The sequence below is a fragment of the Pecten maximus genome, chromosome 6 (genome assembly GCF_902652985.1).
Source record: "Pecten maximus chromosome 6, xPecMax1.1, whole genome shotgun sequence".
NCBI lineage: Eukaryota > Metazoa > Mollusca > Bivalvia > Pectinida > Pectinidae > Pecten > Pecten maximus.
In genome coordinates, this window is record NC_047020.1 from 22144649 (window position 1) to 22165036 (window position 20388).

The window sequence follows — 20388 nt, forward strand, 5'->3', positions numbered from 1 at the left end:
TATGATATGGAGACACACTATATTGTCAGACGTTCCACCAGACAGTATGATATAGAGACACACTATATTGTCAGACGTACCACCAGACAGTATGATATAGAGACACACTATATTGTCAGACGTTCCACCAGGCACTATGATATAGAGACACTATATTGTCAGACGTTCCACCAGACAGTATGATATAGAGACACTATATTGTCAGACGTACCACCAGACAGTATGATATGGAGACACACTATATTGTCAGATGTTCCACCAGACAGTATGATATGGAGACACACTATATTGTCAGACGTTCCACCAGACAGTATGATATGGAGACACACTATATTGTCAGACGTACCACCAGACAGTATGATATGGAGACACTATATTGTCAGACGTTCCACCAGACAGTATGATATAGAGACACACTATATTGTCAGACGTTCCACCAGACAGTATGATATAGAGACACTATATTGTCAGACGTTCCACCAGACAGTATGATATGGAGACACACTATATTGTCAGACGTTCCACCAGACAGTATGATATAGAGACACTATATTGTCAGACGTTCCACCAGACAGTATGATATAGAGACACACTATATTGTCAGACGTTCCACCAGACAGTATGATATGGAGACACACTATATTGTCAGACCTTCCACCAGACAGTATGATATAGAGACACACTATATTGTCAGACCTTCCACCAGACAGTATGATATAGAGACACACTATATTGTCAGACCTTCCACCAGACAGTATGATATAGAGACACTATATTGTCAGACGTTCCACCAGACAGTATGATATAGAGACACTATATTGTCAGACGTTCCACCAGACAGTATGATATGGAGACACACTATATTGTCAGACGTTCCACCAGACAGTATGATATGGAGACACTATATTGTCAGACGTTCCACCAGACAGTATGATATAGAGACACACTATATTGTCAGACGTTCCACCAGACAGTATGATATAGAGACACTATATTGTCAGACGTTCCACCAGACAGTATGATATGGAGACACACTATATTGTCAGATGTTCCACCAGACAGTATGATATAGAGACACTATATTGTCAGACGTTCCACCAGACAGTATGATATAGAGACACTATATTGTCAGACGTACCACCAGACAGTATGATATGGAGACACAATATTGTCAGACGTACCACCAGACAGTATGATATAGAGACACTATATTGTCAGACGTTCCACCAGACAGTATGATATAGAGACACACTATATTGTCAGACGTTCAACCAGACAGTATGATATAGAGACACTATATTGTCAGACGTTCCACCAGACAGTATGATATAGAGACACACTATATTGTCAGACTTTCCACCAGACAGTATGATATGGAGACACTATATTGTCAGACGTACCACCAGACAGTATGATATGGAGACACACTATATTGTCAGACGTACCACCAGACAGTATGATATGGAGACACACTATATTGTCAGACGTTCCACCAGACAGTATGATATAGAGACACACTATATTGTCAGACGTACCACCAGACAGTATGATATAGAGACACACTATATTGTCAGACGTTCCACCAGGCACTATGATATAGAGACACTATATTGTCAGACGTTCCACCAGACAGTATGATATAGAGACACTATATTGTCAGACGTACCACCAGACAGTATGATATGGAGACACACTATATTGTCAGATGTTCCACCAGACAGTATGATATGGAGACACACTATATTGTCAGACGTTCCACCAGACAGTATGATATGGAGACACACTATATTGTCAGACGTACCACCAGACAGTATGATATGGAGACACTATATTGTCAGACGTTCCACCAGACAGTATGATATAGAGACACACTATATTGTCAGACGTTCCACCAGACAGTATGATATAGAGACACTATATTGTCAGACGTTCCACCAGACAGTATGATATGGAGACACACTATATTGTCAGACGTACCACCAGACAGTATGATATAGAGACACACTATATTGTCAGACGTACCACCAGACAGTATGATATGGAGACACACTATATTGTCAGACGTTCCACCAGGCACTATGATATAGAGACACTATATTGTCAGACGTTCCACCAGACAGTATGATATAGACACACTATATTGTCAGACGTTCCACCAGACAGTATGATATGGACACACTATATTGTCAGACGTACCACCAGACAGTATGATATAGAGACACACTATATTGTCAGACGTTCCACCAGACAGTATGATATAGAGACATTATATTGTCAGACGTTCCACCAGGCAGTATGATATAGAGACATTATATTGTCAGACGTTCCACCAGGCAGTATGATATAGAGACACACTATATTAGTCACCAGTAGCTAGCCTTTACTGTAAATAAAGCTGACATCATCTGCCACTGGTGAAATGCAGATGTAACCACAAGTTGTCAGGGGGACATGTACTTAATTCTCAACGTCAACATCTATAAAAAAAAGTTATTACACCTGCTTAATTGACTTTGTTGTAGGTTTCACAAAAGGCTCCCAGTTAATATGCCTTTTTCCATTTGACATATCTACACAATGCAGAAAAATCAGAAAAATGACTTTACATTTCAAAGCACAGCTTAAAAGCTAATTGAAATTTTGAATAAGTAAAATGAAATATTTTAAGATGAAATATATATTCCATCATAACATTCTAAATTATCTGCAAATTTGTCAGCTTGTTAAGAATTAAAAACTAAACTTATAAACAGTACTAAAAGTAGATATTTAACATACAGTTAACATGCTATAATCATAAGTATTCTATTACACTATAGCTAATTGACTTGTAATTTAATTATATTTTTTTTTTCTTGTTGGTATCTCATTTCCAAATTTCCCCCCAACAAGACTTTGGCATAAAGGGGACATAACTCTTTATATTGTGAAGGCACTGATACAATCTGATATGCCAAGTGCTACACTCACATACAAACACTGGCAGTAATACACCAAAGTAACACACCAAAGTAACACACCAACGTAACACACCAAAGTGAGATAGATCTCATGGAGAACATATGTATGATTTATTGTAAAATTTTCATTTCAAAATTTCAATATTTTCACTGTATTTATAGCGAACTTTGGTTTCATACTTCATAAGGATTACTTGTAGTATGCACATTGATCATTAGTACATATACCTACAGAACATGTGTTAAAGTTAAAGCATTTAAGGTGTTGACAAGATGGTCACACCTGATACTCACCTGTAACGAGCACACGCTACCTGTCAAATATACATTGAATCAATATCCCCTAATCACCTCCATCTATAGTCAAGGAGCCGTCCGATCAAACCCTTTACACGGAGCTGTCCGATCAAACCCTTTACTACGACAGAAGTCTATATAGATACACAGTTTAAGTACCTATATAGGTACACAGTTTTAGTACCTATATAGGTACACAGTTTTAGTACCTATATAGGTACACAGTTTTAGTACCTATATAGGTACACAGTTTTAGTACCTATATAGGTACACAGTTTTAGTACCTATATAGGTACACAGTTTTAGTACCTATATAGGTACACAGTTTTAGTACCTATATAGGTACACAGTTTTAGTACCTATATAGGTACACAATTTTAGTACCTAAAACAACCCATTTTAAATGACTTTACCTAATCACTTAACTGTATTGATGTTTTCCGGTCAACACTTCTAATGTTCTTTTTTAATTAATTATATTTGAACATGGACAGGTATTTTGTATTCACAGAACTAACATCTTTTCTAGAGTCTAAAGACATTGTGTAGCTTTTCAAACATGTAGCACTAATTTAATCCAATCTACAGAAAAAAATATGTTTGCTTCAGCTTTTCTCATGCAGCTTTAATGAAGGGTAATTTTAAAGTTAAATCGTATTTTCATCAAAAGGTTTCCTATTTCTTTATCCTACCTTAATACCTTAGATGGGTCTTTTACCTGTACTTTTTTGTCAAGTCATGATCATCACTCAAACAATTTATTATAAACAAGAACACTATTTCAGGTCTTAAAAATATCAACCACATCATACAAAATCTTTAAAATAGATACTAAACATGGCCTTGAATTTCAATGATATTTAAATGCTTATATAAATCCAGCTCTTGTTAATTTCACCCGTACAACCAAATACACCATAAACTAGGATATTGTGTATAATTGAATGTGTTTGACTTGGTCATGGCTGCATTAATTAGTATCTGCGCTTTTTACTCTTTTCATTAAAAGGAACTCGAGTTGATATGTTGATATCCTTTCCATGGCCATGGGTGTTTTAATTTCAAGTTTTGGTGGTGGGTTAACATTTAGGTAACTATTGAAAAATAAATTCCACTTATATTGTGTTTTTTCATTATTTTCTTAATCAAAATACATATTACTTGGTGATCCCAAAAATTGTTTTTTTTTTACCGGACTGGACAAAACATCAAAGCGTAGGGGTCACGACAGTAAAAACAAGCTACGCATGAGATTATTTTTATGCATTAGAACGCTACAGTCTTCGGAAGGATAAGTGATAAGGTAATACTGTATATTACAACAGTGCTTTTAACTCATTATACAAAGAGAAAGTCACCACATTCAAACACAACCCCACCACACTGCCATCCCTATCACTGCACGGTATACACCCCCACCCTCCCCTACACCATCATACCCTACAGCCCCCCACCCTCCTCCACACAATCATACCCTACACCCCAACCCTCCTCCACCCATCCATACCCTACACCCCCACCCTCCTCCACACCATCATACCCTACACCCCCACCCTCCTCCACACCATCATACCCTACACCCCCACCCTCCTCCATACCATCATACCCTACACCCCCACCCTCCTCCACACCATCATACCCCTACACCCCCCAACCTCCCCCCAACATCATACCTACACCCCACCCCCTCCATACCATCATACCCACAAACCCCCACCCTCCTCCACACCATCATACCCTACACCCCCACCCTCCTCCAACCATCCATACCCACCCCCCACCCTCCCCAACCACCTACACCCACCCCCCCACCCATCCCCTCCATACCATCATACCTACACCCCCACCCTCCTCACACACATACCCTACACCCCACCCTCCTCCAACCACATACCCAACACGCCCACCCTCCTCCACACCATCTACCCTACACCCCCCCTCCTCCATACCATCATACCCGACACCCCCACCCTCCTCCAACCATCAACCCTACACCCCCCACCTCCTCCATACCATCAACCCTGACACCCCCACCCTCTGCCAACATCAACCTACACCCCCAACCCGCCGCCAGCCAGCAGACCGACACCCCCACCCCCTCTATACCATCTACCCACACCCCACCCTCCGCTCATACCAGCATGACCCACACCCCCACCTCCCCATCCATCAACCGACACCCCACCCCCCCATACCACTTACCGACACCCCACCCGCACCAACACAGACCCACAACACCCCACCCGCATCCACTCAACACCCTACACCCCCCCAACCGCAGTACCGAACCCCCACCCGCCGCCAGACCAGAGACCTTACACCCCCACCTCCTCCAGACCACATACCCTACACCCCCCCTCCCAACCATGCATACCTACACCCCCACCCGCCTCCATACCATGCATGACCTACACCCCCACCCGCCGCAACCACAGACCACACCCCCACCCCGCCAGACCATAACCCACACCACCCACCCTCCTCCCAACCATCATACCCTAAAACCCGCCAACCCACCCACACCTCCACCCCAACCTACCATCACATCAACCCTACACCCCCACCCTGCCCCAACCATCATAACCTACACCCCCACCCAGCCACAACAACAACACGACACTAAACCCCACCCTCCGCCACACCACAACCCACACCCCCACCACCGCCACACCAAGTACACGACACCCCCACCCTCCATGACCATCATACCACACACCCCCACCTCCATACCATCATACCCTACACCCCCCACCCTCCAAACAAGTAACCTAACCCACCACCTCCAACCATCTTACCCTACACCCCACCACTCTGCAAAATCAACCCTACACCCCACCCTCCTCCAACCATCATACCACAACACCCCACCACTTAGACCCTACACACCCCACCCTCCCATACCATATACCCTACACCCCCACCTCCTCCAACCATCAAACCTACACCCCACCTCCTCCAACCACATACCATACACACACCCCCAACCCTAACACAACCCAACACCCCACACCCACCTCCAAACCATCATACCCTACACCACCCGCCCTCCTCCATTACATCATACCCTACACCCCCACCCTCCTCCATACCATCATACCCTACACCCCCCACCTCCCCCATACCATCATACCCTACACCCCCCACCCTCCTCCAACCATCATACCCTACACCCCACCTACTCCATACCCATCAATACCCACACCCCACCCTCCTCCATACCATCATACCCTACACCCCCACCCTCCTCCATACCATCATACCCTACACCCCCACCTTACTCCATACCATCATACCCTACACCCCACCCTCCTCCATACCATCATACCCTACACCCCCACCTTACTCCATACCATCATACGCTACACCCCCACCCTCCTCCATACCATCATACCCTACACCCCCACCCTCCTCCACACCATCATACGCTACACCCCCACCCTCCTCCATACCATCATACCCTACACCCCCCACCCTCCTCCATACCATCATACCCTACACCCCACCCTCCTCCATACCATCATACGCTACACCCCACCCTCCTCCACACCATCATACGCTACAACCCCACCCTCCTCCACACCATCATACCCTACACCCCCACCCTCCTCCATACCATCATACCCTACACCCCCACCCTCCTCCACACCATCATACCCTATACACCCCCACCACACTGCCATTACCCAAATCCCAACCCTCCTCAAGACTGCCATTACCCACACCCCCGCCCTCCTCCACACCACTGTACTCTACACTCCCACCACACTGCCATCCCCTAGTACACTCCTCTCAACATCGACCTGACCAGAAGATTTTCCTAAGTCTGGTGACTTCAGTGGAGTAGCTCTTGGAGGAGCTAAATGATTTTCAGCTCTCCCCTGAAAGTGAACTCCCAAAGATGGACTTAAGACTAAATGAGTTTTGGAAAAACTTTCTGGAAGCATAGATCAGTTTTCTGGTAAAGTCAGATACCCATCCCTTGCAAAACTGTGTCAGGGATTGACTGTCATCCCAAACAGCAATGCGGATTCTGAAAGACCATTAACGATCAGCATGAGCAGGAAGATACAAACGGACCTAGAGGAGATCCCTGGGTAACAGGACCTAGAGGAGATCCCTGGGTAACAGGACCTAGAGGAGATCCCTGGGTAACAGGACCTAGAGGAGATCCCTGGGTAACAGTACCTAGAGGAGATATATCTGTGACATTTTATCTTGTAAGATCAACCAGGACTGAATACTGGAATTACAAACCATCGGAGTTTGTCTTGAAAACTTCAAAGAATGTCACTTGGCAGTAAAACAAAAAACACCAGAGACAGCAGTTACATTTACTTATTTACTACAGTTCAATAGTTCATTCACTATTATAGTACTTAGCTGCATTCGCTTGTTATTGAATTGAATATGTTAATCAATTAATTTGTGTTGTTTTTTGTTGATAAATGCATCATGTTTAGTAAAAAATGTTGTCATGCTCAATCTCCAGTTTGAGAAAAGTCCTCAAACTAGAGATGATTAAATCACATGTACATAACACATGTACAGCCAACAAAATATATTGAAGTCAACCTACCTTTTATGAAATGTCATCTTTGAATCACTTTTATAACTCTACCTTCATGTGAAGGCTAGCTACACTTAAACAGTTTCAAATTATGATTTTGGTGCTCAGGTTAACAACACTGAAGCATGTCACACATATCACTTTTACTTTTGTCCAATTAAGTGTCCAATCCCTTCAAAAATGGGAGAAAAAAATAAATGACCTATCACTTTTGAGAATATAGCAAAATCATACATTTCCCAGTGCATTTATCAGGTCAAGATCAGTATTTCATATGTAAATGTACACATTCCGAACTTAAACCCTGTATTACATATATGAAGTATACGAGATATCAATATTCAGAAATGCTTTTCATTATCAGATTTATATTTTCGTAACAACACTGAAACATGTCACATGAGAAAGACTTGTCTGTGATGGTCCACTGAAGCATCATAACCAGGCATTTTTTATCGCTAGATTCCCCCCAGATTATATCCAATATGCAATAAGTCCTAGTTTCTCATCTCTAGTTTATCTTTCTGCACAACCAGGCAGCATGTACTTAAGATTGTAATCAGTCCAGCCATTACACAACATCCAGAAAAATATGAACCTAGTAAAGGAGAAACCAATTTGAATCTACACAACTTTAATTCAATTTGCAAATTATACATATAAAATCCAGCAAAAACATAGACCAATATTCCATTCAGATTGAAACCAAGCAAAAACATAGACCAATACTCCATTCAGATTGTGCAAAGTCACATTTGCTGGTTCAAACTGATTTAGGGTCTTGATATTATAAATCCTAACAAAAGAGACATGTATTTGTAAGTAAAAATTGATGGGTATGATTACGTTGTGAGGAATCTATTTGTATGCCTTGCCATTTTAGCACTATATCATTATCACGCATTTAAATCTAGATTTGAAGAAAAATTACTTAAGTATATCTGTAGTATATCATTTAAGTGGCACTATGACACGAGATACCTACAGACCTGACAGCGTATGATTATGTAACTAAAGACGAGCCTCTTTATCGGTTAATTATTCTTTGAAGGTGCGGGTGCTAGGTACATGATGACAACCTGAAAAACCTTTATAAGAGGTCAACAAAAAGGCCAGCCACAAATGTCTTCTGTGATGTCGGTATGATTCCTTAGATAAGAATAAACAAAATATTTCCATTCAGCAATTAAGAAATTGTCTTCTCTACAGAGATTTATCCACAAGTAGATCAGGTATCATGTCTGCCATCAAAAATTAGGATAAAGAGTTGAAAATTAAACCTCAAAAAAATCAAAGCAGTTATAAAACTGCCAATGTGTTTACAGGTAATACTCAACATTCTTTTGTGTACATGCCACCTTAAAAAGTACACAGGCCTGTAGCTATCAACAAACATGTCACTTGATACAGCAGCAATAGTCAACCCACACAAAACTCAGGAATAAAAAGTTGTTAAAACACTGTACTCATGCTGACATGCATTGCAAAACTCTAGGAATATTCTTAACTCTTTTTTTCAATTCAGACACTTTTTCCTGTAAGATTTTCAAACACAGAAATTCTGCACTTGATCCACAACTACATAACATAACGAACCTATAGCTATAACAGCCATACGTCCACCACTGCTTCCTTGACCTATTTCACAGCCATAGGTCCATCACTGCTTTCTTGACCTATTTCACGGCCATAGGTCCACCACTGCTTTCTTGACCTATTTCACAGCCATAGGTCCATCACTGCTTTCTTGACCTATTTCACAGCCATAGGTCCATCACTGCTTTCTTGACCTATTTCACAGCCATAGGTCCACCACTGCTTTCTTGACCTATTTCAAAGCCATAGGTCCATCACTGCTTTCTTGACCTATTTCACAGCCATAGGTCCATCACTGCTTTCTTGACCTATTTCACGGCCATAGGTCCACCACTGCTTTCTTGACCTATTTCACAGCCATAGGTCCACCACTGCTTTCTTGACCTATTTCACAGCCATAGGTCCATCACTGCTTTCTTGACCTATTTCACAGCCATAGGTCCATCACTGCTTTCTTGACCTATTTCATGGCCATAGGTCCAGCACTGCTTTCTTGACTTATTTCACAGCCATAGGTCCATCACTGCTTTCTTGACCTATTTCACAGCCATAGGTTCACCACAGCTTTCTTGACCTATTTCACGGCCATAGGTCCATCACTGCTTTCTTGACCTATTTCATGGCCATAGGTCCACCACGTGCACTGCTTCCTTGACCTATTTCACAGCCATATGTCCACCACTGCTTTCTTGACCTATTTCACAGCCATAGGTCCACCACTGCTTTCTTGACCTATTTCACAGCCATATGTCCACCACTGCTTCCTTGACCTATTTCACAGCCATAGGTCCACCGCTGCTTCCTTGACCTATTTCACAGCCATAGGTCCATCACTGCTTTCTTAACCTGTTTTGCAGCTAATGCAAATCATGGAATATGTCTGGAAGCCAATGTTGTTATGACCTCATGAATGTATGAAAAATAAATTTTATTCCTTATTAAATAACGCACCATCACAAATACACTTTAATTTCTGCAGAATAGCATAATACTTCTGTTTGTTATTCTCTAACATATATCATGGGTACTGACTTTCAGAAATGTTGCTAATATTGTTTGAAAATTCTGAAATTCATGCACAAAATCTCACAATACCACAATAAAAGTGATATTAATCAAGAAGCTAAGATAAAATGGACCATAACTAAAAGAGAGGTTAAGATACTTATCATTTCATTTATAAAAAAAAACAAAAAAAAACACCATCAATAAATCATTTGAAAATTATATTGATAATTTGGATGCTATTTTTAGAATTTCTTCCCTAAATCTATTCATTATTTTGAGATTGAGGAAGTCTGCATTCCCACTTAAGTCCCTAATATATACAGCGGTATACGTATGTCACAGACAATTAGACAATCTCATGATCACTGGAGCCACAGTCTGTAGAGACAAACACCACTGGGCACCTCTAATTATAGATTCAAACCCACTGACTTGTAATGTAAGTGTTGTATCACATGTCTGTCTCCTTGTTATGACCAGGTCATCATAAATATTAACTAGTACTCACAACAATATTCTACAAACTGAGAAAAGCCAAAATATTATGAAAATCTAAAAGATACTTGATACATTTTACAGATATTCTCAAAAAAGTTAGGTCTACTTTTAGAGATGAAATGATCTACTGCAGATCTGGTACTTTTTACTTTAACTCACATTCTTCAACTCATCATTACTGCCTACACAACAGGAGTACACACATATATAGTATCATTATAGATCAACACCACAGAACTGGAATATGGAGCTAACTTATTGGCAAAAAATCAAGTGAACTTTAAGGGCAACAGACAGCCAAGAAACGTGAACATATCACATTTCTTTCAAAACCACAAGCATTCAAGCATCTAAAATGTGACTTTCACATGATCACAGCTGTACATATAAATCAAACTAAATAATGTGTATGATCATGTTCGTCTCCTCGTGCACGTGTTAATCAAAATAAATCAAGACATCCTAGTACCATTAAGTTTCATTATAAATATTTATAAAGAAATATTATTGGAGCGAAAATCAAACTAAAAATATGTGTCTGAAAAGAGATAGAAGCAAGTTTATAAAATCAGGGTCAAAGACCCTAGGTCACAAAAATGTCATATGATATGTACATATATCACTGGTGAATAAAAGTACTTCAACCACAGATGGAAACAAAGAGGACAGTATCATCAACTTTAAGGCATGTGATGTATAATCCCATGACTGCCAAATAAATTGGACATGATCATGGTTGTGTATTAGGTAAACCAACTGTCGAAACTAGAGGCCCATGGGCCTTAACAGTACCTGAGTTTTGAAATATTTAGTTAATTTGACTCTTTTTGGTTCCGCTCATCAGCCCCTTGGGGTCAGTCAGGACCAACATGTGCATATAAATCAAATTCTCAATTCCAATGAATTCCAATAGAAATTAAACAAGTGATAGTCAAAAATGTGATTTCCCTATATAAACTATAGTAAAGTTTATCCCCTTCCCAGGAGAAAACAGGCAATTGAGACCCCAGGGTCATGAAATTCACAATTTTGGTAAAGCACCTTAAGACTTCTATCTTATTTGGGTCTTGAGAAGATTTTTGAATTTCAGTCAATTTGATACCTTTTGGCCCGCCCCTTAATAATTAGCTCCACTCCCGATCGGGGGCTGTGCACCATATAATTCACAAGCTTATAATGCAATAGCTATGTGAGAAATCAAACTCTTGTCAAATTACTGATTATAAGTTAAAATATAGAACACAAGACAGGAGAAAGATTAGGGTCACCAGGTATAAATGTATTTTTATCAATAAAGGACGTGTTATCAAAATCTATCTCAGACAATTCTATCTATTTTAACACAGTAGCTATTTGTCCATGTATAAATATGAACAACACAGGTAAATACTGTAGATTAACAAGAATGTCCTTGAAGTGAAGTAAAGTTATGCAGAAGTAATTCACTACCAAAAATATTCTAATAAACACAAGCCAGGTAAAGTGTTTATAAAAACTAGACACTGGACACACCAGATTAGCTAGTTACATTGCATCAGGACAGGACGGGATGGACATGGGTAACACTGATGCCAACTTTATAGTGTTATCTCACTGAAGCATACTACTGAAGACACCCATCAGGACATGTACCACTACCGTCACATTGTATCCACTCCCAAAGAGCTGAACAATAATATAAGCAGGAATAGAAACTGCCATTTCTAGAAACTCTGTAACAGAAAGCCTTCCTCACAGGGGCAAATGGTCAGCTAAAGGTCAAATGTGAGACATTGTCAAGGGAAACATAAGGAAGAAGAAAGCTGTTTAGAAAGATCCCAAATCATTTAGTCTCCTCTTACGATCACGCAATGGGGACTGCAGGTATAATTCTTACTCTCTACCAACACGACTGTCAACTCAATATTACATAACTCTTTCTTAAACTCAGAATTATACATTTAATCTGGACACCAAGAAAATGTTTTTTTCTGTCCTGCTTAATACTAGAAACCAATTGCATCTACTTCACAATCTTGTCCATTCCTCAAGCTGATTCTCTAAAATTGTAGAATATATACTAGCAATCTAAATGGATGTTAAATCTTCACATACCCCTTGACAAAGGGGAAGTTGTTTCTTATAAACAGAAGCTTTAAAATATATATCTTAGAATTATAACATAAATTTTATAAAAGTTCACTAATTGCAGTTTCTGAATGCTTTTTTTCTGCAGCAAGTAATGTAGGTGCTTCATTTGGCTGCATTTATTTAATTTGTATTAATTAGGTAAATGTACTAAAATATAAGTAAACCAAAACATAGTAGGTATATTTATCATCACTGCCTAAAGAAATGCAGCTTCATGTTAAATTTGATGTAAGTAGAGCTGCATTTTAATTTACTGCTGAGGTATATACAACAGCCCTTTTTCTTTATTAAACTGTTTTTTGTAATCTACTATTACAGTTGTACAATATGCCATACCTTACCCACACTTCTCCATTTACAACACTTTATACCTGTAATAAACAGTATCAACATATACCGTGTTAAAAAACACATCCGTGTAATTCATGCCAACAATGCCTTTAACTGTATATGTAATACAGAGTTTTTGCAGTCGTGGGTATCTTGGATCTCGCAGGATATACATTTACGTACCGAACAGGAAAGGCCACATGACCGACATGTACTGCTACATGAACCACCTACAGATATTTTTTTTACTGATTTAATGGCGGAAGCTATTCATTCGCGGAATAATTTATGTTATGCAACTTGAGAAAGAGGCAGTTTCTGGTATATTTTACAGACATCTTTGAAAAGACTGACAATGATGAACGGTTGATCTGCAGCCAGTTCTTGCAAAAACTGTATATCATCATAAATGTTTAGAGCAAAAACAGGACATATTTTAGATCATGACTATGTCTACAAAGAAACTTGGTATTTTTAGAAAAAATATTGTTAAAATATAACTAGTCACCTGATAGGGGCATTTTAGTAGGTGGTCTCATAAATAATGTCAGTCAAATAGTAAAGGATGCATGTGGTTCTATTGTAGCACACAATTTAGGACCAAAACGACAAGTTTTAAAGTGATGTAATTCTGTCAAGAAAATCCAAAAATGTACGCTGTTCAAGTGTCCTTATTACTGTAGAAATTAACAGGATTCTATTAATGGTATCTCCCTGTAGCACAGAACTTTTGTTGGATACGTGTCAGTGTGGATCCCTGTTGTAGTGTAGGTGTCAGTGTGGATCACTGTTGTAGGGTAGGTGTCAGTGTGGATCCCTGTTGTAGGGAAGGTGTCAGTGTGGATCACTGTTGTAGGGTAGGTGTCAGTGTGGATCCCTGTTGTAGGGTAGGTGTCAGTGTGGATCACTGTTGTAGGGAAGGTGTCAGTGTGGATCCCTGTTGTAGGGAAGGTGTCAGTGTGGATCACTGTTGTAGGGTAGGTGTCAGTGTGGATCACTGTTGTAGGGTAGGTGTCAGTGTGGATCCCTGTTGTAGGGTAGGTGTCAGTGTGGATCACTGTTGTAGGGAAGGTGTCAGTGTGTCTCCCTGTTGTAGGGTAGGTGTCAGTGTGGATCCCTGTTGTAGGGTAGGTGTCAGTGTTGATCACTGTTGTAGGGTAGGTGTTTGTGTTGCTCGCTGTTGAGTAGACTTCAGAATAATAGGAGTTCAGATCAAGTTGTCAAGTAAACCATTCAAAGAAACAATTTTGTCCCTGCTGTTTTATATTTAAGTATGATTTGGCCAGACTTTTCTCCTATTGAACATCATACGAAAAGATGAACCCTTGCTAAACAATTAGAAAAGAACACCAAGCCAAGCTACTTAATGATGTTTAATACTAGTTCAGACAACGCTTTCCAAATGGTCTTCTCTATTGAATTTATTTTATCATACAAAACATGGTACAGTCGACGACAAAATGTTGGCTAAGCCCTAGGCAACGAACCTAGCCTGTGACAGTGTACAGAGAGCGACACTTCCTGGCTTTAGAAACTGACAATGTCAAACCATAACCTAAGTGACCCATGTACATATTTTATGTGTTCATGTATATGGTGCTATATATAAATATCCTAAGTCCGGGTCTTTCTATTCTATTTAAATCCCAAGAGTTTAAAAATTCATAAAATCTTCGTAAGACTTACACCCATGCATGTTCTAGATCTAATCCAGAGATTTCTATCCACATGGCTTATCAAGTTATATGGTCTCCTCAAGACTTGCCATCATGCAGTAGCTTAAATTTCTATTTGTGTGGCTATGTGCGAGTTAAAGCATAGGATATTTAGAAAAGAAAGCCTTCTTAGTCGGCATTTTTCATTTAATACAAGTGTAAACCACATGGTTGTCACAATCACGATTACAATCGTCCAGGTAATATCCAGGTATACAACTGGCTATAATATCCACATATATAAGTTTAAAATGTTGGTGCACACCTGTTAAAACTACATGTATGTAAAAATGACACACAAGTTAGACAAGAGTTCAAAAACATTAGCTCCCAGTACCCAAGATCAACTTCTGTACAAAAAGAGGTAAAAAGCTGACAATTACAGTATATGCTCAAATAAACGGCATTAAACAACATTTTTACTCCTCATATAAAGATTTTTTATGTTGTACTAATGGCTTTTGACAAAAGCAAATTTATTTTTCAAATCACAATTCAACTAAATAAACAGATATACATGTATATATCACTTAGCTGGAAAGGTATGATTACCTGCACTTAACTGCGCAGTTATTTAAAATCTTTTGAATCAGTTTTTAAAAAATAATCAGATTTCTTTAATTGGTATAATGCATTTATACTATAGATTGCCTCGAACTTACAAGGGAAACCAAGTAGGCACGGATATAGTGGATGTAAGATTTAAAAGAGCGTTAACACAATCCATAATTCACTAAATAATGTTTGCCTGAAGACATGAAATCATATTAAACCTCTGACATGACCATTAACACTTAGTGATTTAAGTAGTATAATAAAATGTTTTATACAAAGCAATACTCAGATCATCCGAATGTAAATACAAATGTATTTAATATATATTTTTGTATATATTTGATCTTGAATGAGTTTTCATTTTACAAATTAAATATAGTATTGCAGTGCCGCAATTTGATACATCAGGAGGGTTGGTTCTCTCACCTTATCAAATTAAATATTCAAATTTTTCATTTCAAATTTCATTAATTTTATAAAAAGGTTAAGATTCTATTATCATAATTCTTTTTATCCAGACCTGTACATGCTGTAAAAAAAAAAAAAAAATCCGAGTCAATTTGGAAGCCTAAACCAAATCGCAAGATTCTGCAAAAAAAGTATCCTACCATAAGAATGGGTGAAATTTACAAGTCATATATAATGAGACAATGGTTTGACCTCAAATATCAATTATGTCAAAAGACAGAAGGGTTAATACTATATTAATGGTAAAAAGCATCAGTTGCGTGATATATTCACTGAAGTACAGCCGATTCCAAACATTTCACACAGGTATAGTCTGTTAATAACTTATTGTCAGTAACCATATGATATGTAATATATGTAGCGTACGCAGGAAGAATTTGAATGTTGAATAGTCATGATCAGTCTTCCTGTACACATGTACAACACACAGCTAATAAATGAAAATATATCAAAAATGATTCAGAGGATGTTTTGTCAGTGACACATTGAACAAATCTGAGAAGATAGTAATCAATGATTTTACAGGTACAAATCTTTGAAAACAATTTACTTCAATACATTTTACAAAATGACACAGGATGTGTCAACTTATTTTTCTCAGAATGTAGACAGTTTTTGCATGAACAGATTTTAGAATGCAATTAAAATAGCTAAAAACGGGTTGGATCATTGTAGGATTATATGGACCAAAAGACCGACAATTTACAATCACACAAAGGACAGTGCACCTTCATGAAAATCCATAGAAGCAATGATTAACAGAGTGCTTGCATTGGTTACGCCTTGGTTACGCCTTGGTTACAACAAACCGTACTTCCATAGATATTATATCCATGCCAACAAACTCTACAATTTCCCAAGAAACGCAAAGAACACAGCTTTGCGATGATCCAATCAACTCTACAACTCTCACCTATGGCGAAAAACACTGAGGGTGCACAATTAGAAAAATAGTGCTTCCATTTGTGACTTAGGCTTCACTAATAAGGCCATATCATTCAGCAATGATTATGAAATTGGTAGATATTTTTTATAGATTTATATGTACAGAGCAACCCGCTTATTTGCATAGCCCTTTTTCCATGACAAAATATGCAAATAACCGGAGTATTCGTATAGGCGGAGTTGGGTTTTGGCCCCTCTTATACACTATGTAGATCGTCAGGTAGGTACTCAAAATGGGCGCTATATGATTGTTTACGTTATTTGCATTAAAAATATATTTTTAAAAAACATTATTTAAAATATAAGAGTAAATACGAAATAAATGGGTTGTTATTCCTCGTAAATGTACAAATATTTGCATATACTTCATCGTTTACTACTTGTGACTCCGAGTCTCTGGGTCCGATATCGGTCATACACGCGTGGGTTGGCACTACGATGTACAATGTGATCGTTTCAATAAACATTCATTATCGTCTTGAGATGTGTTTTGTTCCTGCTATGAGTATATTAGTTGTTTGATTATAGATGATGAACTGCTTGAGCAACAGACTGTCTTAAATGACCGTGAGATGTGCATTGTCGTTTGGGTTTGTTTTGGAAAATGGCGCACACACACAAAGAGTTGTCGTTCCTTACACATATGCCCCCACAATGCAACGCGCCTAGTAAACAATCATGGCGATCGCAACCTGCCTCAGCGAGTGTTCAATTGCACAGAACACAGGTTTGGATCGATGCTATAATAAATAAATAAATCTCATCAAAAGATGAGACATATCAATATTTTATTCAGTAATTCTTCACAATGCTACTGATATGATCTGGATAATAACTAAATGTCGATATCGATGCATCGAACATAACCTGTTTTGACGAAGTGGGAACCAATGATTAGATAACGTTGTACATCGTGTCGAATCAATATGTAAGTTAAAAACACTTTTCATAAAACTTTTATTACGGGAAAATCACAAAAATACCCTAAAATCAATTAAATTTTTTCGATTTTTTGGAATTTTTATATGCATATAAGCGGGAGTCGGTGTTTTAGTCGATGCAAATACACGGGATTAAAATACAAAGATAAAGAAGAAAAAAATCGGGACCTGAGAATTTTATGCAAATAAGCGGGATATTCAAATAACCGATATGCAAATAAGTGGGCTCTTCGTATTTCTGTACTAACAAAAGGGCCACAGGCCTATGTAGTCATCTGACTTTAAGACACAATGTCCTGGTGTAATCCAGGGCTTTTCCTCATTGATTTGGGCTGGAGCCTTTTTGTTTCCTTTGGTGGATTGGGAAAGATATTTTCAGGAGTAAACTGCAAATTTTGGAAATTTGGCTTAAATATGAAATCATTTCAAATGGGAATGATCAAGGCCCATTACTGGCCCCAAAAAGCACTGAGAAAAAGTCCTGTAATCGCTCTGATGGAACTGAAGATGATATGCTTGTTTTTATGAAAATCATGACTGTGCAATCATGTTTCAAAATGGGCACCAAGACTACCAGTATGTAGAAAAGTTCAGATGAGGTCGAAAAATGCCAGCGCGATTAAGCTGATTCTGAGCTGAATTTCACTGGATGAAACTTGAGAAGTTTAAAATATTTGTTGTTCAGAATAACCATGATTGTGCAATCAGGTTACAAAATGACTGACGTGACTGTCATGTCAAAATTTTGTAAAGGCCAAAAAACTAATAGCACTTTGTCGCCTTCCATGCCTCAACCTCCCACTTATCTGACATATTTCCTTGAATATGTTTAATACTGTACGTAATATATACTGCAAAAAACTAATGGAATTTTTTCGGGAGTAAACTTCAAATTTTGTGAATTTGGCTTAAATATGAAATAATTTCAATTAGGAATGAGGCCCATTAACAGCCCCAAAAAACCTTAACTTATTTGGACATTAAACCTTACATTACTTTGATAGCAATGAAACTATTTATCAGGATATTTACAGTATATATAATAACTGCAGAAAATATCAAAAAATCAAAAAAATAATATCAAAACTGATAAATATTAGGTAATTTATTAGGACAATTGTGATAATTCAAAAACATTTATCATACTGATAAAATATATTTATAAAGAAATTTAGGATGAATTCAAAGTACAATGTACATTACTTATCAAGAGGACAATTATGGTTATACCAAGTAAATTTATGAGGACATTCAAGTTATATCAAGTAATAGAAAACTAGGATAGACTAAATATTTAGCATATTTATTAGGACATTTATGCCAATTGATAAATAAAGACACTGACAGTACTTGTTAGGATATATATAGTTATTGATACAAAAATAAACATTTGTAAAATACTTATATGGACAACTACTGAAAATGTTAATTATAAGAAACCTGTTCATTAGGATATTTATGTTAAAACCATTTAAAATAACATGCATCTATCAATTAAGTTTACAGTCATTGTTAATATACTTTAGGAAACTTACAGAAATTGATGATTATGACTTAAAGCAATATCTCTCTTAATTTCTAACACAATTATCTAAACACTTTCAATTATAAGTACTTATTAGAATATTTACGGTAACTGAGGACCGCATTAAGTAAATTGTAAACAAAAAATGTATGTATAAAATGGATTAATATCTTTGATAGCTACTGACTTCAACAGTTTGGTTCACACTTATTCAACATATTACACAAAGAAGATATTAATGGTCTTAATCTTTAAACAGGAAAGAAACTGTTCACCATTGGGACAATATACAGATCAAGACAAGGGTGGATTTAATATCAAAGGAACTGTTTAATTAAGAGATTCGATTCACCCTTATGCCACTTGTACATTTTTTTTTCTAACCTTTCTTATTTGCCCTTCCTAAAGCTGATGTCAAAATAAACCCCTGTGTTTATTTTGAAGTTTACGGTAATTATTGAAACTCCCAAGCCATGGAACTACTGGCATTCATGACTTCATGTATCATACGATTAAAATATCTATCGTAAATGAATTTCACCACTTACCTCCGATATCTGTATGGGAGAGCGCACTTCTACCCCTCCCTTCAAAGTAAACCCCCATGGGCTTCCACCTTTCAGAACAACTTCAAATGGTTCAACTGTCAAGAGGGGTGACGAATTTTCCACTTTTTCGTCTGTGTCAGAAATTTTATCCTCGTCGCTGACATCAGAAATATCCGATTCCATAGTAAAACTTCTACGATAAATTTAATATAAATCCCGTACGATACTTTTCACACCTCTTCCTTCATCAGGTAAACTTTTTAAACTTCACCGACAGCCGTGGGAAAAACACGATGCTTTCTCAG

General features: G+C 38.2%; 1 protein-coding gene across 1 annotated transcript in view; it reads right to left on the reverse strand.

Moving 5' to 3' along the window:
• The window catches only part of LOC117329247 (protein Shroom4-like), a 36866-nt gene extending 16478 nt beyond the window's left edge, over positions 1–20388 (reverse strand). Inside the window, exon 1 of the mRNA XM_033887093.1 lies at positions 20084–20388. Within this exon, the coding sequence (XP_033742984.1) occupies positions 20084–20266 (183 nt within the window). The 5' untranslated portion in view covers positions 20267–20388. The remainder of the gene's footprint in view (positions 1–20083) is intronic.